At 39.3% G+C, this 26,560-nt stretch overlaps 1 protein-coding gene across 8 annotated transcripts in view; it reads right to left on the bottom strand.

Annotated features, from left to right (window-relative positions):
- Positions 1–26,560, bottom strand: part of trps1 (trichorhinophalangeal syndrome I) — a 130,732-nt gene that overhangs the window by 71,765 nt on the left and 32,407 nt on the right. For 3 of the 8 annotated variants that reach the window (XM_011480778.4, XM_011480777.4, XM_011480780.4), the window contains exons 3-9: positions 9,574–9,663; positions 5,581–6,261; positions 5,068–5,183; positions 2,251–2,851; positions 1,924–2,138; positions 489–699; positions 133–373 (exon numbers count right to left, since the gene is read on the bottom strand). In XM_011480778.4, coding sequence (XP_011479080.1) covers positions 133–373; positions 489–699; positions 1,924–2,138; positions 2,251–2,851; positions 5,068–5,183; positions 5,581–6,261; positions 9,574–9,663 — 2,155 coding nt within the window. The remainder of the gene's footprint in view (positions 1–132; positions 374–488; positions 700–1,923; positions 2,139–2,250; positions 2,852–5,067; positions 5,184–5,580; positions 6,262–9,573; positions 9,664–26,560) is intronic. The other 5 variants (XM_078954980.1, XM_078954979.1, XM_078954978.1 and 2 more) reach the window with 3 other exon arrangements.

Genomic DNA, 26,560 nt, shown 5'->3' with positions numbered 1-26,560 from the left:
GACATTTCATGAAACTGCATGAAGGTACAGGATAAGATTTATTTAATAGGCTTTAATATTTTAATCTTAGCAAGGAAAAAAAAGAATCTAGCAGAGCAATTCTAAAACCCACTTTTTGAATTTTTGGCTCACCTATAGTGTCTAAAAATCTCTTCTTCTACTTCTGTGATGAAGTGGCATTTTGCACACGAGTATTGCCTTTCTCGTCCTCTTCTTTTTCCTTCCTCCTTGTCTCCCTCAGCCTTCTCCTCAGCTTTGACTCGTGGAGCGACCCCCTTCAGGTTGATCAGAGTGTGGCAACTTTCATAGTGTTGCAGCAATACATCAATATCCGTTGTGGCAAACGCACACTGATCACACAAGTGGGTGACGCCTAGAAAAAGTGTGAAAAGTCAGAAACCCACAATTAAAGGAAATAAAGAGCTTTAAAAATGAGTAACGGGGCAAATCACAACAGCATGTAGTCATGCAATTCCAATTACCCATACCTTGGGTGACAACAGGATGTGCAGGGTCAGAGAGCCGAAAGGTCGGACCAGAAATTACACTAGGGTCGCCTCTCTGGTTAGGAGGGGTCACACAGGGCGAGGTGCTGGTTGTGGGATTTGAAGTGATGGCATCTTGCTGTTTGGTGAGCTGAGGGAACTTGGAACAGCATTTAGGACAGGTGGACTTCCGACAGGCAAAGGGATGGGATACCTAAGGAGATGAATAAGCAGCAAACACCAGTTTGAAAGCCTGCCTGCTGCTGATATTTTGGCATGTAGCATCAATAATAGAAACCAAGTTAACCATTTTTTTTGCATAAATCTTTTTCTTTTTTTGCTGCATCTGCACTGTTTAACAGCTGGCACATAATAGAGCAGGGATTCTGTGTGGGTAGATTAGAATAAGTGAGGGAAATTCAAGTAAGAACTAATTAGAACTAATTACGTTACACGTGCTTGTGTATTTAAAGTATTTTTCTGAGTATAATTCTTGTTCTTTTTGCATAGCTTGGCTGGGGTGCAAAATACTCTGGGGCGACTTTCATGTGATTTAAAATAAATAAAAGTTAAAACTGCTAGAGGGCACTTTAGGGGGACCTCAGTATTTGCAGAACAAGATGCGCTACTCAGTCAAATGCTACAAACACACCGACATGCCTGTTCAAGAACGCGCTAAACAGGCATTTTTGAACGCACTTACTTTAAATACTTTACAGTGTTCACACTGGACTGTTAGCGCATGTACTGACAGTTGGAAAAGGCTTGGTGCGAAATTTTGAAGTGGTGCAAAGCTGAAAAAGGTGTCTTTCGGCTTTTTCTTTCACAGCTCTATTCCAATATGTGAAAGACTTGGTGTGGTAAAAGTATGGTCAGGCATAAACTGCAATTATGAATTTCTCCTTCATAATCAATGATTTAATCAATGGTTTAGCTTTTATTGTACGTTGAATGGCTGCTCGTACGTAGAGCCTGAAAACCTGTATAGCAACATGTAAAGGTTTAAAACGCAGAACCTGAAATGGGCATTTATGAATGTTCACATAGACATTTTTTATTGGAATCAGTCCCCTGAAAGCGCAATTCCGAGCCCGACGTGAACGTAGCTTTGCGCCAAGCTTGGCAGAGTTGTTCAGAAGTGAGACAGAGGGGGAAGAATTCAAAGGATTTAGTGAACAGTCAATCTACTATTTTATTATCTTTTCTGTCATTATGAATTTCTCTTTCAAGAGGAACATCTGTTCTTCCTGTATTTTGTTAAAAAGATTTCTCCCAAAAATGGGACTTGTACTCCTGAGCATCTTAAACAATCTTTTTATGAATTTTTTTGGCTGATGCGACTTATACTCTGGAGTGACTTATAGTCCGAAAAATATGGTAATTGTTTTACATATACTTGCAAAGAAACCCAACACATGTTATATTTGGTATATCTCACCTCCCCGAGGTGCTTATGTGGCTGACAGTGGCCTTGAGGACAATACACGCAATGCTGAATGCAGCAACGATGAATGGAGTGGTTGTGTTGGTAGTGCAGCAGCAAGGGAGCAACCACTATCACGTCAGCATTGTGGGCCATGGAGTAACGGAAATCGCAAAGCTGACAGTTGTAACTGGTCACCACTGGGTCTGAATCACTGCAGTTTGGGTCCCCTGGTAGAAGAAAACAAAACCAAGTTGAAAGCAAAATATTCTTGATGCTTTTGGCAGGCAGATCAGTGTGGTATCATAGGAGCATCATAGGAGAAAAGGGAGGTAAGTAAACCTTTGCTGGTGCTGGATGGGTTAGGTAACTGATCTTTGCAACTTTTGAACACCACATAGTCTTTCTCTACCCCATCTCTTCTTCCTCCTCTTTCTGTCCCAGCAGAAATAGTGTTGTTGGGGCTCACAGCTCCTCCTGGACTCCCTCGATGTCTTTGTTCATAGTGCTCCAAAAGCTTTGCTGAACCTCCTGACCACTCACAACTCCAGCTGCAAGATTTGCACAAGTAATACGCCTGCGTAGCTCCTCGACCATCTTCCCCAGTCCAGGCTAGGGAGTCTGAGCACGCCCCACCTGGGATGCAGTATCCAGCCAGGGCATCATCATCGGCTCGTACCGCCACTCGCTCAACGCTCTCGCTGTTCTGGATCCTACCTTTCAGCTGGTTGTCGTGAGTTACCAGGTTGTTGGCCGCAGTCATAGGTGTGGTTGGAGGGGTTTTGACTTTGTTGGGATGCGAGGACAGAAAGTGCTGCTCAAGCTCAGACGAACTACTGCCCATGTATGTGAAGTTGCAGTATTTGCAGCGGAAATACTTAGTGTTTCCCTGGCAGTCAGAGGTCTTGCGTCCGATACCAATCAACATTCCACCAAGCGTCACCTAAAACCAAACAGAAAAGAAAAAATGAATGTCAAAATTAAGTTTGCATGTTTTTCAAACTAGGTCAATAAATACCCTAAAAAACAGTTTGTGGTTTCTTTTAAACGGTGCATTAGTGGTTATTGTTTACAACTTCCAAAAGATTAAAATCGGACTGTCGTAAAAGGCCAGAGGTAAAACCATGTTTGCTACTATGAAATGAGAAAGAGATGGAATCATATCTTTGGTTTTATTTCCATACAAATAGAGGAAACTGAACTGGCCCCGTTGTAAAGTAGGGCTTCCCAACCCTGGTTGTCAAGATCTATTACCCTGCCTGTTTGCCAGCTATCCCTACACGTCGCTCTGCTGATTTCCTGGACTAAGCCCCAGTTTGATTTGTGTGGTTGCTATGGGTATCTGGGCAGTCAGGACCTGTGGATGTATGTTAAGGGGAGCACTGGTGTGTCTTGCAGTTCCCTTGAGGCTGGTGCGGTCACCTCAAGGGACATCATGAAAATGGAACACAACTGTTGTGCGAGGGGTAAGTGTATGGTGAAGTATTTGTACAACAAATGTAAGCTGCATGCACTGGTGATTCTGTTGTACGATGTGCGACACACACTGTAGCCGTTAGTGAGGTGTGCGTACTGGCTCCTGACAGACTGCACAAGAATGTCACACGCACAATGTGTGCAGGTGATGCCCACACAAACTATTGTCTAATTTCCTCATTTCCAACAGTCAGACTTATACATATGAAGCCCACAAGGAGAGCACACTTATCCTAACAGGCTCTTTGCAAAGGATTTGGGGAGGTTGGAAAAAGGTAAAATGTCTGACCTACTTCTGCTTATTTGCCCTAGTTTAATGTATTAAGTGTTGGTTTCGACCTGTTGCCTGCTGAAGGCTCGTAGAAAAAAATGTGCATGAACCTTTTCGCTCTACAGGCTCACAGTCTATGATCTTGCTATTTTGTGCAAGTCTCCTGCTTGTCATGTACAGATTTGAAAGAAAGCCCCTATCCGTCCATGACGGCAGTTGTGACTGAGGCTTAGGGGTGTTGGGTCATTTAGAAGACATCTGACTCAACTAACAAGCAGAAAGCAGTGCGGCGAAAGCTGGCAGGCCTGTCGTAAAGGGATTCAGTGAGGAGAAATGACAGAAAGATAAAACAGCAGAACATGAAAGAGAAACAAACAAACAAGAAAAATAATTTCAATTGAATCAGAGTGATTCAGGACAGGAGGCAGAGCAGCGGAAAAAGTAAAGACGACCAATATGTATAACAGAAGAGACAAATGGAGAACATAGAGAGGAAAAGAAAGTTAAATATGCCTGACAGCTGTTTCATTACACTCCCAAACAGCAGATTCTAGCCCCTGCTCCTGTCTGCCTCTTGCAGTACCTTCTCCCCTTTCTTCCATCATCTCTTTCTCCAGGTTATCCCTCCTTTTTCCCCCAACCTCTTTGCTCTGAGCTTTTTTGAACATATTATTGGTTGACAGGGGTTTCTGTCTTAGCAAATGACAGCATGGAATTTTCCAAATGTGGGCAGGACAGAGAGAAATTGAGTGAGGGAATGAGAGAATAAAGAGCCTTTTCATTCAACTTCTTCTTTTTCTCTACTTTTACTTCTTTTTTCTTAAAAACGATGATTTAAGCCTGGTGGATTTTCTATTTCTTACTTGACTTGAGTCCATTATGCAAGTTAGACCTATTACAGAATGTTCCTGTGAATGAAATTAAACTCTTTGCCTATTCTCTGCACACATGAAAACAACTCATTTAAAGCTCTTTTTTTTTTTATAACAGAAAAGAAATGCTCATCAGTAACCTAGGGTTTGTCAAAAATAATCCAGATGCACACAAAGGCAATCCCAGAAACCATTAGTGGTTTTTTTCCAATATTTTGTTCAAGACTAAGAAGTGCTAAAGTCTCTAACATCAGAGCTGTAATCACTGTCATCGTCCTCTGATTTGTTCATCATCTGATTAAATAAACAGACTTGACACAGAAGAACAGCAGCTTTAGCATTTCCAGTGGAACAGCAGTTGTCATTAAAATGGATTAAGATGAATACATACAGTAGATCAAAAGCTGATCAGGGTGGGAGTTTAAAACACATGGTTATGTTTTTGGCTTATTTTTTCTGTGATGGACAGTTTTTTTGTACAAGGCAAACCAAGTTTAGCCCTTTTAAATCCTGTCTTCACCGTGTCTTGACGGTGCTTACCTGTACGTCGTACGTGCCGTTCATCACAACTGTCCTGTGCTGTGGATTCTGAGAATCTTTTCTCATCTTTCCCGGCTCTTTGGTTTGGCTTCTCTGTCCTTGTCCGACCTGCATATCTGAAATCAGAAACACCAAAAAGAGTTCAACAGAACAAGATTAGGAGACAGAAAGAAGCTGCTAATGCTCTCAAGAAGAATACTTTATGAAAAACAACCAACTATCTATAATCTTTGGTTGCAACTGGGAAATTATTTTAAATTCCCTACTCTGTTTATTTCAGAGAATATAACTGAAGCTTTATCTGTAATTCTTTATAAATCAGGATCTGAACATTGTCACCTGGTAGCCAGAAGGTTTTGAACCTGTACATAAATGGGATTTTAGGTGGTATTTTCATTCAATTTGGCTTCATAGACACCTATTACATTTACTGTTATTTTATACTGTTCAGTTTATTGAGCACCAAAACAAGTAAGAAAAACCTGATGACTGAAAATGAAGAACAGAAGTTACCTAAACTTGGTGCCATGTTGTGTAGGGCCAGGATGTGTGTGTCGAGGGCAGCATCCTGTCGTGTGCGGTTGTGCAGACCAAGGTGATACTTCCTAAAGTGCTTCACCAGGTCAGCGGGGTCGTTGCCGTAGTAACCATATCCGCACACGTTGCATTTAAAGTCCTGAAGTTTGGGAGAGGGGCTGGAGGCGAGTCGGAGAGTGTCAGTTGTGGACTCCTCCCCTCCTTCCTGTCTGGACAGCAGGAGGGGGGCAAAGAGATGATCTGCTTTGGTTCTGTGTTTGGGACCCCTTTCTCTCTCCTCGGCGCCCCTCTCCCCGTCCTCAGACTCCGACAGGCCCTCCGGTCTCTCCGCCACAGTTGCCTCGCCTTGCTTAGCCCTCCCCCCTACAGCTCTTCTCCCCCCTCGCTCATCGTTGCAGTTGCGATCACCAACAGATGAGGGTGAAACAGATGAGGAGACGCACTCGCTCTCTCCCTCTTCCTCCTCCTGCTCCTCATCCCCTCGAATGCGCTCGGAGGCATCAGGCTCAGAAGATAGGTTTGTTCGTTTGGCCTCCCCTCCCACTCTGTCCTCCTCTCCTTCCTCCTCTTCTTCTCCTGCTTGCCTCGCCCCCTCTTCTTCCTCTTCCTCCTTACCTCCTACACTCCGGATAGGGGGATTCTTCTTCCTCACCATCTCTGGAAAGCAACAACAAGCAAAACATTTCCTTTAATGTCTTTACATTTTCTTTGTATAAAAATGACAGAACAGAAGGTAGAATGTTCCAATAACGTTCCCTCCATTGGGCCAAACTTTAGGAAACTAAAATATGATTGGGTTTGCCAGTAATTCTCGTTTAATTGTTTGTTTGTACAAATATTTAATTAACACTTGATTATCTTGCGAGAAATACAAAGAAAACTTTAACAGCACTGTTCAGTACCAGGTATTTATCTCTGAGTCACACTGGTTGAATTTTTTTCACTATTGATGTCCTGGACCGTTCAAATGATCCAAAATCGACGATGAATTGTATCAGCAACCACAAATTGTGATGGAACCGTAGTAAAAATGAATCGGTACATTCCTACTTCCAGCACAACCACAAGAAACAAGGTAATGCAGAACAAGCACAAATACATTTTCTGGAAAAAAATAACCTACCCTGTACATAAGGTGAAGCTTTCATTTCTTTTACAAACATCTTACAAAGATGGCACATGTGACAATCCTCAACTGCAAGCCCCATCAAAGACATCAGACACAACAAACCAGAAACATCCAGTGATGAAAGTCAGGTAAGGAAAAAATCCCTGAACTTTTCTTTGAGCGATATGGCGGGCACAGAGCGAAATTTTGGAAAAATACATGGTCTTAGATGCATTCTGGTGCATTCTGGCAGCTAGTTATTCACTTCTTTATCAAGAAACTAAGACTAATTGGAGCATCATGATTTGTCATTCAAACCCCTAGTTTGACTCTCCATTAAGGACTTGCTGGTCCCAAAAAAGAATTTGGAAAATTGCTCAAAGTAACACAATCCTACAATCTACGCTTTTCCTTAAAGCTGCAAAACATACAATTGCTAAAATATAGTAACATCAAAGCCCCAAATGGCAAAAAGAACACCAGTAACTATGATATTCTATGAAAATACCTCAGTTATTTATACATTATTTCTGCTTTAGAAATGACTGATGTACAACATCCACTTGCACTGTTTTCTCAAACTATAATTACATCAAAATATGGGATCTGCTTTAAACTATAATTCTATAACATAATACATCAATTCTTTAACACCAATACTAAGTAATCTGGGAAATATCAAAACAAACATACAAACTAAGCTAAACATTGTAAACATTATTTTTTAAGGGAGTGCGGGTCCAAACCATCAAATACTTGTAATTAATGTCAACTATACTGAACTAAATCATGGTAATTAGGAAATACAAATAAATTAGATAAAGAAATGTATTCAAAATAAAAACTGAAACTCAAAACTAAAATTGAAATTATTTCAAAATGTGGTTTTGAGATTATTTTACACAAAAAAGTATTTGACCTACACTACCTTAAAAATCTTTTTTTTCCAGCCAAGACCACTTCAATTTGTTTTTTATCGTCTTCTCACAACTGAGGTCGTGACCACGCTCAATAATGACGATGCCTGCCATTATTTTAACACAAATTTGATCGTAAACTCTTCAGATGTGTTTGTGAAAGTTTAGCGGGGGTCCGCCAGTTTTGGTCTCTAGGGAAGCGAGTCACGCTGACCACGTGGTGCAGACAGAGCCAATCAGACCCGTCGACGCATCCGAAAGCAACTAAAACGTCCCGTCATTGGTCAATTAGGCCGGGAAGACGAGAGATGCCCACGACCATAGAGGAAGCGATCTGCGGAGAAATATAGAAAATAAAGCTAAAATTAGCTGATTTCAGACCATTTTTTAATCCGGAAAGCGATTTGTCCGTAGAGATCAGGTCTTTATTTCCCGGAAAGTACGTTCGGTTTGCTCAAAAACCCGGATTTCCGGGAATTCCCGGAAGACTTTCATCACTGAACATCTTAGACGTGAGAATTTTTTTTCTGGGTGGTTTGGACGGATCCTTGCAACACAACCCCATCTGTCTTTTTGTTTTTTGTTTTTTTCCCACTCTCAAACTGGAGAGCAAATCTTTTTTTGCTTGTTATGGAAACCATTTGTGAGAATCTTCAGCACATGACCACATCAAAACAGAAACCATATCAGAGAGACAGAGACAGCGAGAGCGGGGCTTGTTTGCAGACATAGAATGCATTGGGGAGAATGGCCAACACGCAACCACATCAAACCAAACATCCCATATCACAGAGATGGATAAGGGAAGCTGCAGACAGGAAATCATTCCCTCCAGTTTCCAAATTACTTCTTTTTTTTTCATCCAATATACTTCATTCTCTTATTTTTCCTAATGTTTTGCTTCATGGCCCATTTTTTCTCCATTTAACCCTTCTTTAATGCTCATCGTTTCTGTTAAATATTCAATTACCTTCCCCAAAACTAACATCCAATAACATTTGTATATTACAGTGACAGAAAAATTCTCATCTGTTTTTGTTTTCTTTGTTCCTGTTTTTTCCTTTTTCTTGCCTCATAACCTCTGCAAAGACTAACCCATGTGTTTCATGTTAAGCTATGATCTTTTCTTTTGTTTTAAAAGAGAACAACTGCGGTCGCGATGAGCGCAACAGGCGTGACAGGCAGATAGTGCGTTATTTTCGAAAAATCTGTGTGAGAGCGTGTTTATCTGCGGTCGTTTGGTTCAAATTCAGTTGTAAACACAGTCAACTCATTGACCTGTGCCCTGCCTGTGTTTGCAAGTGTGTGTGTGTTAGGTTGTAAACAAAGTAATCAGACTCATCAAACCCAGAGCTGATGGCTGTTGGATCAATGGACTGTGAGCAGATTGAGGTGAGTATGTCGGAATAATCTGATGATTAGTTTGAAAGAGGATTATAGCATGTGTGTGTTGATGTAATGTCAGGGAATGTAGTTAAAAGCAAGTAATCAGATGAGCATAAACAAACACATGCACATTTACATAAACACATTGCAAAGGGACTCATTTTCTTTACAACTCTGAAGTTCGAGAGGCAGAAATTTGCATTTTATTTTCTCTCTCTGGCCTTCATGGCATTTACTGTTCTCTTGTATTCTCTTTTTCTCCACTGAACGACTATTAAAATAAAGCAATTTATGTCTACAAGGGCCCACGCCTAAACCAGCCCTGGCACTCGCTTTATATGCGTCTGCACATATATGTGTGTGTGTGTGTGTGTGTGAGAGAGAGAGAGAGAAGGAGCAGGGACCAGAGGAAAATCTCATCTGATGTTCACCACACCCAGTCAGAATTCATCATTTGCTTGCACACACACACACACACACACACTCACAGTGGAAAACTACAGATCGCTGTGGTAAAGCAGTGAAGCTGAAATCACAGCCAAAGAAGCACCAACTGACCTAACTTTGTTCCATCTGTGCTGTTCCTCTGTGACGTTTGAAGTTCATTAATGCAGTGATGATGGCAACTTTCAAATCTAAGAGGACTTTCTGTCAATAGAACAAAAATACGTTTAATTTTTATTATTAATAACATATAATGACATTGCGTCTTCCCTTACCTGAAGAGCAAGACGGAAAAAGAAAAGGGCTTGAAAGATTGGACCGTCATACAGACCAGATCTGTATGTGTGTTGTACTCTGTGACAGCACAGCCTTGATGTGCTTCAGGCTGTGTACACAGACTGGAACCATTACTATCAACTAAAATTAGCTCCAACCCGCTACAACATGCCACATAACAACTTCTGCTACTAGCTACAATTAGACCCAATACACCACAATGGCCTCAATACCACAGAGAAGACAAATGTGACAGTTAGTCATTTTCATCAACAATAATTAGCTCCAAAGCAGAGAAAGCTTTCATCTGAAGTTGCCAATATCAATATCATCTTGGGACAACTGAAAAGGATCCATCAGCATTAGAAGTGTGAACTCGATACGTTAATGTTTCAAACAAAATGTCACCGTCTTTTTGCAACTCAGTCACTGGCCAGCTCTTTAAAAAAGTTTTTTGCAATTTCTGAGAGTAAACTTGGTTATTTGTTATCATTTTTGAAGTTGAACTTTGCAATAGATCCCAAATAGAGTTTAAGAACCAGTTATGGTTGCCTCACATTTCTCATTTGGACCAAATAAGAGTCAAATAGAATATTCTGCTATATTGGATTCACCAAAGTTTCTATCAAATTTGTTCACAAATTTTTCTGAACCACCGATAAAATGGTGGCAGGGCCTTTTGATTGACAGATCCCAGTCATGTGTCAGCCCTTAATGGTTATGCTACAACAACTATCAGACAACTATTTTTAGCTTGGACAACATCTATTCCACTCAAAATGCTTAGCACCACTGACCGTATACTGAGTTAGCATTCTCATCATTGCTCTTGCCAATCAGGGGTGAGCTTGTTGGAAGGTCACACCCCCCCACACCACTGAATGAGGGCTCAGGAGAATCTTTCAAACGTTTCCAACATTTGACAGGAGACCACATATTTTTATTGAAGTATATGATTGTCAAGTTTATTACTTGAATAACTTGTACAACAGAAAAAATATGAAAAAAATTAGGATTAACAAGAACATATTTTAAAAAATAAATACATAAAAAGCAGTAGAGCAAGAATGGTTATTCTGACAAATATAAGGACTGAGTAATGGCTGTTTATTCCTCAATAGAAGTCTATGGGATTTAGGCTTCTAGGAACCAGCGGGTACTTCCTGTTTGAAAACTGAGAGGGGAAGGGGTCACTTAGTCAAGTTTCCATAAGCAGCCAATACTTAGAACCCTGCTTTAAATGAACTCGATACAAACAAGTGGGTCACAAAATCTTTCCTTTAAAGGGATCATTTTGGATGAAGCTAAATTGATTTAGATTCAAACATAATCATCAGCACTGCTTTGCATAAGTTCAATGTCTGCATCTTTTATTTAAGGTGATTTTGAGCTTTTTCTGACCATTTTTTAGGCAGCCTATGCCCTAAGCATGTACGCTTCGGATTTTGTGTTTTTGTTGCTGTAGTCTTCTTCAGTTCAAAGGAAAATGTTGAGACTAATTCCACATACAGAAAATATCCTTACATTTTTCTCCTAACTGATGCAATATAAACAAAAACCTTGAAGTTTGCGCTAAGTTTACCAAAACATCATCAAAATCTCTCAACTTCTCCTCTACGATTGAAAATGTATTGTCTGCGGGTGTTGTAAAAATGCAGCTAAAACAAAATGAAATGTGTGCAGTGTTACAAAGTAAAGCAAACACAAAAGAAATCCTCTTTTTTCCCTTAAAGTGTTAAATGACACTAATGGAGTAAAACGGATTATCCGTACATCTCCAGCACTTCACCCAGTGACTCCAAGCTAATTCTTTAAATGCATATTATTGAGTCACTGTAATGGATGTGTTTGATACTGGCTGAACAGAACTTTGGCAGCTTCAACATATTGCTGCTCTCCCCTTTCCCCTAGGACAGTTGTGCTTGACAATTGTGCATTTTGTACACAAAGGATTAACGTGAACCACACAAAAATGATCCTTATACCAATGTCTTCTAAAGCAAAGTGTTCAAGCTTTTATTTGCAGTTATCAATATGCATATTTTTTCTGGTTATTTTATAATTTCTGCTTTTACCCATATTTGAACATTTGTGTTTCATTTTTGGCAAATTTTATTTTCTCCTACACTTTATTTGCATATTTTTAAGAGCAATTAGTAGATTAAAACTGCTCAAGAGAAAACCATAAAAGCCAAGGTTACATTTATTGAGATAAGAAATATTAAAAATTATTATTAATAGTAAAGCATTTCTGCTATCATGTTTTTACACAACCTCCCAGCAGGATTTTTCAGAAAATAGCACAACAGTGAGTTTGAGTACAAATGGGACTAGACATTAAAATAAAATAAAGTCCTATTAATTAGAAAAAACAAAGGTAGCATTTATTGGGAGAAACCACTAAACTGAATTTAGTTGGCCAGGGAATCTCAAAAAATTCCACAACTTCTTTAATTTTGGTTTGCTTCACGCAGGACACTTATAACAATGACTCAGAGACAAAGGTAGACTGATGCACCTATAAAAGCAGCTAAATAAAGATAAAAAAAAAAAAAAAAAATCACAAAAAAGTAAACTGAATAGATACTTATTACAAATCACATTTTGATAAATGCCCTCATCTCTTTATAACACATTAAATGACAAAACAAATTATTTGCACATTTTTTAATTTGTACTGTTGGGTGCTGTTTTTCCAATGAAAAATGTGTGACCACACTCCCTTGAATTTTCTTTGATTCTTTGGTCTACTTGATAGATTTTAATGATTAATTTCCAAGAAAAATGTCTACTCATTTTATATACTACACTGCTGTTCTGCATAGGTCTGTACCCCTTCAGCCAAATAATCAACAAGACTGGCTATGGATACCGACTCAGAAATGGGGCCAACATCAGTCACCTCTACATGGATGACATCAAGCTATATGCTAAGCGTTAGCGTGACATTGACTCCCTGATCCATGCCACCAGGATCTACAGTACTGACATTCGGATGTCATTCGGGCTCGAGAAATGTAGCCGGATGGATAAGAGAGGCAAGGTAGTCAACACAGGAGGAGTCTCACTCCCAGAAAGAACAATAGCAGACATCGAGGACAGTTACAAGTACCTTGGAATTTCGCAGGCAAATGGCAACCTGGAGCAGGCAACAAGGAAAGCTGCAACAGCCAAATACCTCCAAGAAGTAAGGCAAGTCCTGAGAAGCCAGCCCAATGGCAATACCAAGACAGATACCCTGCAGGAATAATAAAATGGCCAAAGGAAGAGATACAGACCACAGATGTTAAGACACGAAGTTCCTCCCCATGCATGGAGGGTTCCATCCCGAATCCAGTATCCTCAGACTGTGTGTTAGCCGCAATGAAGGAGGTCGAGGACTAGTGAGCGTAGAAGCCACTATGCTGGATGAAACATCCAAGATGCATGAATACATCAAGCTCAAGGCCCCAAATGACAGTGTGCTCAGTGAATGTCTCAGGCAATGGAGAGCAGAGGATACAGTGCTGGAGGACAGATCCACAAGGGAGGACAAACCCCTGCATGGGATGTACCACCGGACCATAACTGAAGTGGCTGATATCAAGAAGTCCTACCAATGGCTACAAAGGGCTGGCCTACAGGACAGCACTGAAGCGCTCATCCTGGCAGCTCAGGAACAAGCCCTGAGCACCAGAGCCATAGAGGCTCAGATCTACCACACCAGACAAGACCCAAGGTGTAGGCTGTGCAAGGAGGCGCCTGAAACAATCCAGCACATAACTGCAGGGTGTAAGATGCTGGCAGGTAAAGCATACATGGAGCGCCACAATCAAGTGGCTGGAATAATAGTACATCCTTTGTAATACAGGAACATGTGTGCAGAATATGGACTGAAACCACAGGGTCAAAATGGGATACACCTCCCAAGGTGGTAGAGAATGAAAGAGCAAAGATCCTGGGACTTCCAGAACCAGACCGTAACTATGCCGTAACTACTAGACTATTCCGAACGGCGTGTTGACATGACGCTTTTTATTTCCGATCAGGCATTCTTTCCGATGACTTTTGCCCATGTAAACGCAGCTAATGTTATCACAAACCAGCATTTAAGGTGTTGCAAAAAATATAACAAAAAAAAGTGATACTACCATCATAGAAACAGTTGTTGTTGTTTGTTTTTGTTTTTTTAAAAAGGATAACAAACATGAATCCACTGTTTGTGAAACTTAATAGGGGGAGTTCTCACAACATTAGAGTTGGTTGCTGTAAATTAGGCACAGAGGATATGGTGCGTGGGAACAACCTGTCACAACAAATCTATGGTTCAAGTAAAACTAGTGGGATTGTTAGCTAAATGCAGCATTCCTGGTTAAGTTTTAGGCCCTCTTTCCACCTCCTAACTCGTTCTTATACCCAGCGCAAAGAAAATTTCTACACTTCAATATGGCCAAGACCAAAGATCTGTCAAAGGAAACTAGAAACCAAATTGCAGACTTCAACTGTGGCAGCAATTATTTAAAAAAAAAAAAGAAAGGAAAATATATAAGACCACTAATAGTCGCGGTTACATGTGCAAAATATCTTGATCGGATCAATGGTCGGATTAGAATTAAACCCTGTACATGGGCCCAGAAAAACCTTTTCGATCGGAAAGAAATTTCGATCCGAAGGAGTCTGATCGGGGCAGAGTATTCCGAACGGCGTGTTTAAATGACGCATTTTTCTTCCGATCAGGCCTTCTTTCCAATTACTTTTGTCCATGTGAACGCAGTTAATGTCCCTTGACCTGGCGCTCTCAGCCAGATCTCACCGTGGGGGGTCAAAATGATCCCAAGAATGGTAATTAAAAATCACAGAAGCACACGGGGGAAGCTAATATATAACCTGCAGATCGCTGGGACCAAAGTAAAGCGTACCATCAATACCACACTACAGCATCAAGGACTTAAATCCTGAAGTGCTAGACTTGTCCTCATGCTTACACCAGTACATGTCCAGATCTGAAGATTGCCAGGTAAAATTTGGGTGATCCAGAAGAAGATTGGGAGAATGTCATATGTTTTTTGGTATAAACTCCATTTGTCATGTTTAAAGAGGAACCAGACATCCATGCTCTACAGGAGATTTACATGGAGGATTGGACCAACATACCAACAACAGTGTGTAAAAACATTGTGAAGACTTACAGGAAATATGTCAACTCTGTCACTGCCAACAAAAGAGTTTATTACTTTAGTACTGAGATGAACTTGTGCATTTGACCAAAATCTAATTTTCCACCATAATTTGCGAATAAATTCTTTAGAAATCAGACAGTGATTTTCTGGATGATAAAAATTACAAGCCTCTAATCTTAAGTGGGAGAACAAATACAATTTTTTGGCCTTTTCAAACTCTTCTTCCCCACTAGATATCAAAATCAATACCATGATCCAAAGCAACTTTAAAGAGAACATCTCAAACTAATGGGGTTTATTTTCCTACTTGCTCTTTACTCATTTTCTGTTTTTCAAAAAAAAAGGGCAAATGAAAGTGTTCCATTCACCCCCCCCCTCCCCCAATGGAGGCATTTACAATGAAAATCCAACAGAACGCAGCAAAAAAAAGAAGTAATGCCTTTATATAAAAATGTCAATGATTTTGTCAAGTGAGAAGGGTCACTGATGCACAAGAGTGCAGTCTTGCTTAAAGGTCCTGTAGCTTTAGATTTAGGTGAGTGAATAAAAACACTCAAAAGAAAAGTAGCACTGAAACTAAAAAGTGTGTGGGACATGCAGCAGTTTAACAAACCAGCCCGTGAAATGAAGCCCTTGTAAAGTTGCAGAGTAATACTAGAAAACCCCACATTTGCATTTTCCAGAGGGTACGTTGACAAGAGGATAATTCTGTTAAATCTTGGAATTTATTTCCCACAGAAGAAAGTCTAATTTGAGTTAGAGAGGAAACACTGCACCTGCAGGTTTTTAGGTTAAGAAGCGTTCAACTGACTGGTAGGTCCATAATCAATGTCAGAATTTCTGCTTACATATACAAACATACCACACACAGCATCTGCTATGTCTACCTCTTTCAAAAGACTATTAAGCAGCTCACACACTAGCATACACTGACTCACATGCAGACCCACACTCCAGCAGTGTAGGACTCCTTTGTAATTGGGTAACAGCATGCAAAATATGTCAGAATGTATCCAATATTTATATTTCAATCCCTTTCTCTAATAACGAGGCTCCCTCCTCCTTGGTTTACGGGTTTGATATGTCACAGGCCCTCGCACACACTCATCATTGCTGTGAACACACCTCTCTTCTCACTTTCATTTGAGAGTCTCTCAATGAATCTTTGAAGTGGTTCAATGCCTTTTTTTGACCTATCCTGACCTTTGTGTGTTTCAGACATTTTTTCTTGGAGCTTAAAAGACATGACAAATATATCTAAAAAAAACAAAACAAAAAAACTGTCATATTGGGTTGTGTGCGCATTTTACATTTAACTTACAAATACTTTGTGATACACTTACCACACGTGCTACAATCATACGCTCCATTTTCATGACATCCCTTAAGGTGGCTGAACGAGCCTTAACCTCTTGACACCTGGTGTCCAAGTGCATGGACATCACAATTGGGCTTATATTCCCACAGTAGTGAATTCTGCTTAACTTGGGCACTGTAAATATGTGTGTAGAGGGTTAGCTCAAATATTACCTCGGGTCTTAAGAGGTTAAGGGTACAGCAAGTTACACCAGTGCTTCCCGTAGGATTTGGCTCTCCTGTCTACAACCCTCCCAGGCCCAGATAACCTAAAATCCCACAGCACTCATATGGGTCCATGTGACTGAGGTTTATCTATATGTTTACCTGTTATGAAGATATAAAAGCCCTAAATAAAAACACATGGTTTATCAAACTATATATGTAAGATATTGCACCTATAAAACTCAGTTCATCTGCAGGTATAACTACTTAAGAGTACCCAAAAAATTTATCAAACTGTTAAAATAAACAAATCAGGTTTGTAGATGATTTCACTGAATCAAAGTTTAAAACACTTTAACTTAAAAAAAGTATGCTTTCAGATGTTTTTGGATTACTGGGTTGTCTGAGTAAAATCTGGCCCTTGAATAAAATAATGAAACAAAATACACACACACACACACACACACCCACACACACACAGACACACTTGATGAGTCTATATCTTTTCTGCTATTTCAATAATCGTTGACTTGAGAGTTTATAAAATGCAATAGTCTGGCCTCTGGAATTCCTGTCTGGATTTTAGCTTCATGCACGCACACACACACACACACACACGCGCACATAAATTGGTCCCTGCTAGGATCCTTAGTGCAGTTACATTCTGTGTGTGAGAAGCATACCATGTGTGTGTGGTCACGTCTTGGAAAGCTAAGAAAGTGTCTCTCTCTCATTGACAATGATGTAACCTCAAGCATCTTTCAGATTGGTTTTAGTGTGGTCAGCAGCTTTCTACAAAGAGTCATTTAACACAGATAGTGACAAATATACTGTCAACTATATTTGATCAAATCATAACACATTATTACTGTTAAAGGTACAAAAGTAAAAATCCTGGTATACAACATATAGTTGATTTTCTTTCAGATGAGTTTTAAAAATGTATTCAAGCACATTTTGAGATATGTTTGAAATATCCTTGACAACCGTGATATATTTATTAGCAAATCGGATTTTTTTTTAGCTATCAAACACACCAACATTTCAATGAAGTCAAAGAGTGGTGTTCCAACCATCTACCTATAATACATTGGACAGATAATCCTTGAAATCATCCGGTGGAAAATAAATCCAAAAAAGGGGAAGGTGCATTGCCACTAAAAATGGAAAGTCTGTGCGCTAATAAAATAAAATAAAAATATGTTTAAAAAAAGTACATCCCTCAGTGGTGTGATTAACAATTTAAAAAATAAAAATCAATAGCTATTTAAAAACCAGAATAGACAAGTTTGGTACTTCTGGTTTGAGTCAAGTTTGGGGAAAATGCTGGGAGGCAGAAGACATTAGACATTTAGTAGGGGTTAAAAATGTTATTCCAAACATGCAAAACTTGCTTAAAGTTTGGACAACCCTATTTCCCTTAATAACATTTTTTTTTAAATTCATTATGCCCAAGATTCAGCTTCCAATGCTACTGAGCTTAACCTGTGCTGAAGCAATGTAGTAATGAAAAGTAATATGGAAAGTTAAGTCAAATCATTTTCTGATTGCTGTAGTTCAAACATGAGGGAGATTCTTCCATGGTTGCGACATAACATGGGCGGCAGTTTAGCTCAGGTGGCAGAGCAGGTCGTCCAACAACTGAAGGGTTGGCGGATCGATCCCAGCTCCATCCCAGCCAGCTGTTGCCCCCCAGCACGACCAGCCTGCAGCTCACCACTCCCCCCAGGGGATGGGCCTAAATGTAGAGAAGAATTCACCCCATTGTGGGATAAATAAAGTATCAATTATTACTGTTAAAAATATCATTTTAGGTTAAGATTGTATTAAAAGTTTTTGTTTTTTTTATGAATTTTTTCCTTATTTTTTTGCTAACAAGCCATCTTTATTTTATTTTTTTTAGCAATCTGAGCTCTTATATCCAGCTTTGCCAAGAAGGATTTTTTTTGTCTTTACACTCTTTCACAAGTCTCCTTCAACAAGGCCTTTAAAATAGCAGGCTGTCAGGGAGCAGACAACGAATGAAATCTACTCTCTTTTAGCTTGCCAGAGTGGCAGATGCTTCAAACAGAAGAACAGTGCCAAAAGAAAAAGATGAAAGTATAAAACAAGGTGGTGCAGAAACAAGTTTTCTCAAACTCATAGAAAAGAAAGAAAAGTGTATGAAATGAATTTAAAAAAAATTAACAACTAAGCAGCATTTCTTGTCTTACACTCTGTTATCTGGACCTCACTGGCATTTCATGCACAAGTATGAAAGCTTGGGTGGAGGTACGGGTGAGTGCAAGTGTGTAACAGAGACCTGATAACTTCTTGCCAACTTCCTGTGATTAGAACTCAGGACTTGCGGGAGACAATAGGGAAATTGCAAAAACTGATTGGATCAAAACACAGGAAGGCAATACTTAAAATAAACACAGTTCCAATTTTTTGAAATAAGCAGAGAGCACAATAACTTGCATCATTGTGCTTTCTTGAAAACACTGTAAAACATAGCAATAAAAATACAATTCTAAAAATGATGTTATGGCATGTTAAAAACCTTGAGTACCGTATCTAAAAGATGACTTACAACTGTACATTTGAGCCTAAATGTATTTTTTTTTAGCTATTGCTACTTTGACTTTGCATTTCTTTAAGACCCAATCCAGGGAAAAATGTGTTTTAGGTGTTTTTAACAGGTTCTTGTAGCATTTTTTCATGATGGAGGACATATACAAAGAAAGTGAAACTGCCTTTGAGTATTTCTTTATGAAAATCGTGGTAAACCGGAGCAGGCACAAAATTGAAGCTGGACATGATTAAAATGGAACATATGATTATCGTGTGTGAGGTAAGTGTATCATTAAGTATGGAGTGGGCATGTGATACGTAAGCGCCTGTAGGATGCCAACACAAACCATGCTCTGGTTGTCTAATTTCCTCATTTACAACAGTCAGGTTGCACCTCAAGGAGCTGGTAATTGCATTATCACCTTACAGCACATTTTTATTTATTTATTTATTTTAGTTTTTTTTTTTTTTTTTTTGGGGGGGGGGGCTTACAATGAAAAAGCCGTACGACACACCTGCGTCTCACTTACCTGAGCCAATTTCCCCTTTGTATAAGTGTTCGCTACAACCTGTCGCCCACAGCATCCCAGTAAAAACATGCATGAACATTTCGACTCTACAGGCTAACTGAATGATCTACGGACTTGTTATTTTGGGCGACTCACCTGTATGCCCCATACAGGCTTGCCCATTCTTCACCCGCAGACAGCCCGTATCTAGTTGTGAGTAAGGCTTTGTATTGTCTGACATATTAATGAGAGCAGACAAACACACACTCACACACAAATGTGAGGAAACCTCTGCCAGTTTTGAAAGGCTTGGGGATAAGTCTGAGCTTTCATTTCCGCTACCCTGCAACACATCTCAAAGATACTTGCACACAGTGCAGATTCTTCTCATGCCTCGATGTACAGTAGCTGCAAACAGCAAGAGTTCTCAGAATTCAGAAAATCACTCATCTCTTTTCATTTGTTCTATTGAAAAAGTATTTGTAAACCTGTTTAAAAATTGTATTATTTCTGTTAAAGTCCAGCTGAATAAATCAAACACATATTAAGATAACTTTTTCAAAACTTTTAATAACTTTTTTCAAAATAACTGTTGGCCAGTATAAAATGTCAGCTAATCTTTGATCGGATCAAAGATCGGATTAGGATTGAATGGTGTACATGGTCTCAGAAAAACTTCATCCGATTATAACAGAACTATCAGAAATATATCTAAAATACTGGAAACGGCTGTAGAAGAAGAAATAGGGTAAAAAAAAAATGCTGTGGCAGAGAGCAAGGGGATTTTCTTAACGTGCTTTTATTATTGTTATGATTATTATTAGGAGCCTGTTCGCTCATAATTTTCTAAATATGTGCAGCCAATGCTTTATATTTGGCTGCACATACCCAGAAGAAGGGTTAGGATTAGGCTAATACGGCCAACAACATTTAGCCGTGGATGAACTTAAAAAATCTGTTCGGGCAATCCCGCAATGTGCATCTTTGCTGCTCGCAAGTATGTGGTAATAACAAAAGCCTTTATTTTGTCTGGACACGACTGGAAACATGATTTCATGTGATTGTTTACGGGACTGTGCGGGACCGGCATTTCCGCACACCGTCTCACACCAGCTCACACACCGTCCCAAAGCCGCTCCTCTGCTCCGAGACACGGTTCTACCGGGAGACACGGTCCTCCCCAGTCCAGCAGCTCGCTCACGCAGAGCAGCCGGACGGACTGCGGTCTGTAGCCTCCTCCGGAGTGCACACCGTAACAAAGCACCCTCCCCTGCCAGCAAAGACGAAGCTACAAGTCCGTTTCGTTGGAAACCATTCCTAACAGAACTCTGTATTTTATCCGGGCTAGGAACCAGATTAAATACAGGGGGGCTTGGCCACAAAGGCCCCCTCTACATAGTCCCTCATACGCAGTAGCGCGAAGGGTCTTGCTCCAGGACCTACTCTGGATGAGCTCATGGCATCCTCTCGGAATCAAACCCTGGTTTCCCAGGTGACAATCTTGCGCCTCACTAACTGAGCTATCCAGCTCTATGAATGAATAAATTAGAAATATTTTTATCAGTAAACTGGGATTAAGCTCTGATCCACAATAACAACTGAACCATTTTCTACCAGAAATAGAACTGTCGAAGGAGGAGAGAAAATATTTCCGAACAAAAATGATTGTCCAAAAAGAAATTTATTGTTGGGCTGAGCTCTGTTCTACAAAGATCCAAGGCTTGGATTTGGACGTAACCTCTGCAGTCATAGCTAGGCCCCATCCTCCATTCCAAAATGAAACTTAAAGTAGGAAGCACCAAATGTTGCAGTTTTCTCCAAAGATGACTGACAAGGTGGTTTCAGAAGGCAGCAATTTCTCAATAAATTTTAGGGTATAAAGTCCCAGTTTTAAACCAGAAAGATTTCTTTTTATCCAGTTTTAATGATTCCTTTCAATGTGCGTTTGCTTTAACATTTATTCACTACTGAGAGCATGCCTTTTTCTAATTTTACCAAACGCATTGGTGTGCCGGCCCAACCCAAACTTGTTGCCCAACCCAAACATAAAATCCAGACTAATTTAGTGATTCTACATTCTTGAATATATTGTCACTTGCAGTTCAAAGAACAAGCACGAATACACAATTGTGCTGGGAGAACTTTCAGATTACTGTGACGCAAATGCACGTAAACACAAAGACAAAACTTGTTAAAGTTTCAGGTGAATGCATTTAAGTTTTCCTTTATTTTAAGCTTTAAGGTACAGTAACAGTGCAATAGTATATCAATTCATTTTAACAAAGATTTGATTCATATCATAATAAGTGGTTGGAGATAATACTGGTTCATTTTGGATGACCTAATTAGATCCGATTTCCCGATCTAAAATCAATCCAGAACATCTTTAGCCAAAAATTCAACCAGTGTGACTCAGAGATACATTCTGGAGTACTGAACAGTGCAGGTGAAGTTTTCCAGATTCCTTGTATTTCCTACTAGATTTAATTTTAGAAGGACTTTATAATGGTAGAGATGGATTCATTCGATTAATAACCTGCTTCAGATCGATCTGGTAAGATTGTAGGAATAAAAATCAATTCATAGATTAAGTCCATTAATCGTTACACCTCTATTTACTAGTGTTAGAATACATTCAAACATCAGATGAGTCACTCTATATGAACATTGTAAGTTGAGTCCTAACACTTCATCCGTCTTGCTGGTATTTAACATTAATGAAAAGGAGGAAAAAAGTTGGCATTACAATTTCTGATCTTGAATGGCAAAGTTCTACCAATTTTCACCTAAAGCGACCCAATGAACAAGAATGATTTGTGGTAAACTACCAATAACTAGTTCTTATACTGTACTAGAGGAAATGTCTTAAAGTTGGGACAAGACTTTTAAAAACATGTACAGTGTCAAAATAGGTTGTATTGGTAAAAGATTCAAAATATTGATTCATGAAGACTTTTAAGGTTAAAAATTTTAATTTAACATTTTCATAATCATATGGCTTTTTTTAAACTGTGGCAAATTTTGGTCTGCATGTAACCCCTAACTTATCAAAGACCTTATTTGATGTCCCCAAGTCAGACATTTTAACCTCCTTAAGTAGGATAAAAAAACTCATAAATAAAAAAACTTATAACAAAACAAACTTATAAAAAAAAGTTACCAGTTTGTGGGTTAAAGCAACTTTTACATAAGACTGCAGAGCTTACACACCTGTTGCAAGTGACTGTAATGTAATTGATTTACCGGTAATCCAATTCCGTATTCTCATCGTACTAAACCGAAATCAATCAACTGTGACTATCTGCCTAGAAGCGCTGAGATTTCAATAAAGGAGCATAAAACAGAAGCGTCTTAAATTAGAGGTAGGTGGAGATTATTCAAGGAGGATTGTCTTTATACATGCCTTTAAATGAATTACCAACAGAGTGGCATCAGCCATTAATCTCATATTGTTGTCCACGTGTCAGCATACCTCAAGCTCTGCACTTTGGATAATAACATAAATGAGAGTGGGTAATTCTGTGAAAAACAGAGGCCCATGTAAAAAGCGAAAGAAACTGACTTCAACTTTAATCAGCTATTTATCATACTGTGGCTTCAGGGCGAATGCATTACATCTAAATTGTCAAAAACATGAATCTCCACCTTCATCTACAGCACGTGTCGAACTCAAGGCCCGTGGGCCTAATGTGGCCCGCCATGTCATTTTATGTGGTCCGCTAGAGCATAAAAGTTTTTTATTTCTTAAAATAAAAAATGGTGTGTATTTATTCATATCTAGGGGGAATTGGACTTGAAATATCAGATTGGGAAACTATACATTAGGACTTAAACACTGTCCATATAACCTAAGCTGACAGAATCAAATGTAAAAGGATTTATGCTAGAGTAACAAGCAAACATATGTTTTTCTATACAGCTGTAATTGTCAATTTAAAAAGTTACAACAAACAAATAATGAGTTATTTAACATTAAGGAGTAGTTACGTTTATTTTTCATTGTATTTAGTTACATGTATTAGTTATATCTGGCCCTTTGAGGACAGCCACTATGCTGATGTGGCCCTCAGTGAAAATGAGTTTGATACCCCTGATCTAGAGTAACTTGTACTTGGATATTTGCCAATTTGAAAACGGGTATTAATGCAATCTCAAAATTATCTTTGTAGCCCAAACAGCAAACATAAACCAAACTTTATTACAAATAATAGTTTAAAATATCTCCAATAATACCAAAAAAGTCTATCTGGAATTTTTTGACACATAGTTTGTCAAAAATGATCAGTCTATTTCATGCGTGCAGAAAATATATGCCACTCAATTTCAGCTATAATCGGAACCTCCTTAACTAGGTCACAGATTTACAAAAGATCCAGGCATGAATCAGATATAAGAACAAAGGTGTGCAATGTTTCACACCCATCTAACTGCTCAGACACCCTTAAAAAACCTGCAGACACACACACAAATGTGTGCATAGAGGTGCACACACAAAGTTAAGAGCTTAAACCATCCTAGCTGATACCTTGCCCTAATTCCTTTCATCTCTCATTTTATATCCAGCCCCTCCTGCCATTCTTCCCCTCTTTTAATCTTTGTATTCATTCTCTAATCTCTCTGATCTAAGCTGTTGATGAATGGTTAAAAAAAAAATTGTACAGCAATGGAGAGGTGGAGAATTTTTTGTCAACTTCTACTGCAACTTAATACTAAAAATGCCATCTACACTCAAGATAATGTCTGAAAGACTTCAGTTTAAATCAAATAATACAATCTCATTTTTTATACATTCATCAACAAGAAATTGATCTGAAGTAATACAATTTTGTTTTGTATTGTAGCAGCATTTTTGTCTAATGCCCTAAGGCAAACACAATGTCTCGCATGTCTTTTTAAAGTCCTACTCTAATCATCTTTTGATCCATTGTTAAAAGCGTTCCCAGTGGACTTAATTAAATTAAGCCAATTTAACCAAAATCCAAAACCCTGTGCTGTTTTCTAGGACATAGTTTCTGCAGAGCAGCAGGAGTTTATTAGAAATTCACCTCCGAGTTGTGGGGGGGGGGGACTGTTAGCGCAACGTAACCTCACCCCTACCCACCCATCTGTTTGCGTGGTCTCCCGCTAGCTTACAACCCCTCACACCCCCCACCTAACAGTACCGATAAAAAGATAATGACGAGCAATATCGGAGCTTCCAACCATATAATTTTGAGCCAGATATCAGCTCAGACGAGGAAAATGAAAACATACATGGATCTAGTCGTCTACAAGAGGATGCATTAAATTGGAGTGCAGAAGGGAGCTTGTTGCTTGATATTGTAGGTTCTACATCACAGCTACAAGCTTCTTCTAATGGCATGTTTTTCATCTGCTCCTGATTCATAACGATTTAAACAACACAAGACTTCAAATTGAATTAAAAGCCTAATTTTCTTCATAGATGTCCTCCATCACAGTCCCATTCACGCAAACACATCAACACAATAAATGCACAGAATCAACATCCACATTCAGTCGAAACTTTCCAGCCAGTGGTGATTGTGAGTGCCATGTCTTCTGCTGGCTGGTCCACTGCATTTTCTGTAGTTGACAGTCATTTATTGAAGCCGTTTACCAAGAAATTCTAGAGCATTTTATGCTGCCCTCTGCTGTATAGTGAAGCAGATTTTTTTCCAGCTAGACTTGACACTTGCCTCCACTGCCAAAGGTACCAAAAGTTGATTTAATGTAAACAACATATACGTGTGCATACAACTGTGCATAATACACCGAGATTTTAAAAAATTAATAAAAAACACTTTCACGTATCACAAGATGAAAAATGAAAAAATAAGAAAGAAAAATGCACTGCACGGTTTTCTTTGTGTTTTTGCTAATATTTCTTAAAGAAAAATACGAAGCAACCAATCAATCAGGATGCACAGTGGCGCAGTGGTTAGCGCTCTTGCCTCACAGCAGGAAGGCCGCCGGTTCAAGTCCCGGCTAGGGGACCTGAAACAGAAGATCAATGGGGGGCCTTTCTGTGTGGAGTTTGCATGTTCTCCCCGTGCATGCGTGGGTTCTATCCGGGCTTCCTCCCACTGTCCAAAAACATGCTTCATAGGTTAATTGGCAACTTTAAATTGTCCATAGGTGTGAAAGTGAATGGGTGTGATTGTGACCCTGCGACAGACTGGCGAGCTGCCCAGAGTCTCCCTTGCCTTTGCCCACAAGTGGCCAGGATAGGCTCCAGCCGCCCGTGACCCCGAAAGGGATAAAACGGCAGAAGTAGATAAATGAGATAAAATATAATAATTTTTTTAGGTGTTGTACTGAAGTAAAAATAAATCTTCATCTGTCATCCGTCAACCACATAGCTTGTCTTATTCTTCTTTATGTAACTTGGAAAAAAAACAACCTCTGCAGTTGTCACAAGACTTTTGCTGTACTGTTGTTGCAATGAATGGTGCACCTGCAGTGCTGGAGTTGGACGGCCCTTTTAAATTATGAATTGAATTACGCACAGTTTCTTGTTGAAATGTCTCAGCAAGAAAAACTTTTTAGTTTTTGTCTTGCATCTTGCAAAGTTTGGACCAGCTTTAATGGGCAGATGATCTGTACGATGTTTGGTTTTTGTTTCTCCGAATATGTTTTCTCCTGTGCCTCTCATAGTCCAAAGAAATGCATTGCATGGTTACATTCTTATTGCCACTGGGATAATTTACACTCTAGGGAGCTCAGCAGTCAATTACAAGGCCAACACAGAGACTAGTGACCTGTCCAAGGTGCAACTCATCCCAATTACAACTAGGCCAGACTCCATCTACTAGGATGGCCCCTAAAAAGAAATTCCACATTGATGAATCATGCTGGTTTAAAAAAATAAATAAAAGAACTAGCGTTGAGCCTCAAAGATTATACCAGTTCTCTCTTTTTTTATTTTTTTTTATTTAGCCCTTTTAGATTTTGTGTCAGTTGAAGACCGGTACAGGTTATTAAGTTTATCACACATATCATCCACACGTGACAGCTTTTATCATGGGAACATGCCATGACTGACAAAGAAGATCCTTGAACAAAAACCAAGAAAACTGGTGAATG

This window comes from Oryzias latipes, chromosome 11 (genome assembly GCF_053564925.1).
Source record: "Oryzias latipes strain Hd-rR chromosome 11, Olatipes_Hd-rR_3.1".
NCBI lineage: Eukaryota > Metazoa > Chordata > Actinopteri > Beloniformes > Adrianichthyidae > Oryzias > Oryzias latipes.
Note: the sequence above shows the minus strand (reverse complement) of the source record. Positions and strands in the feature narration are given on the sequence as shown.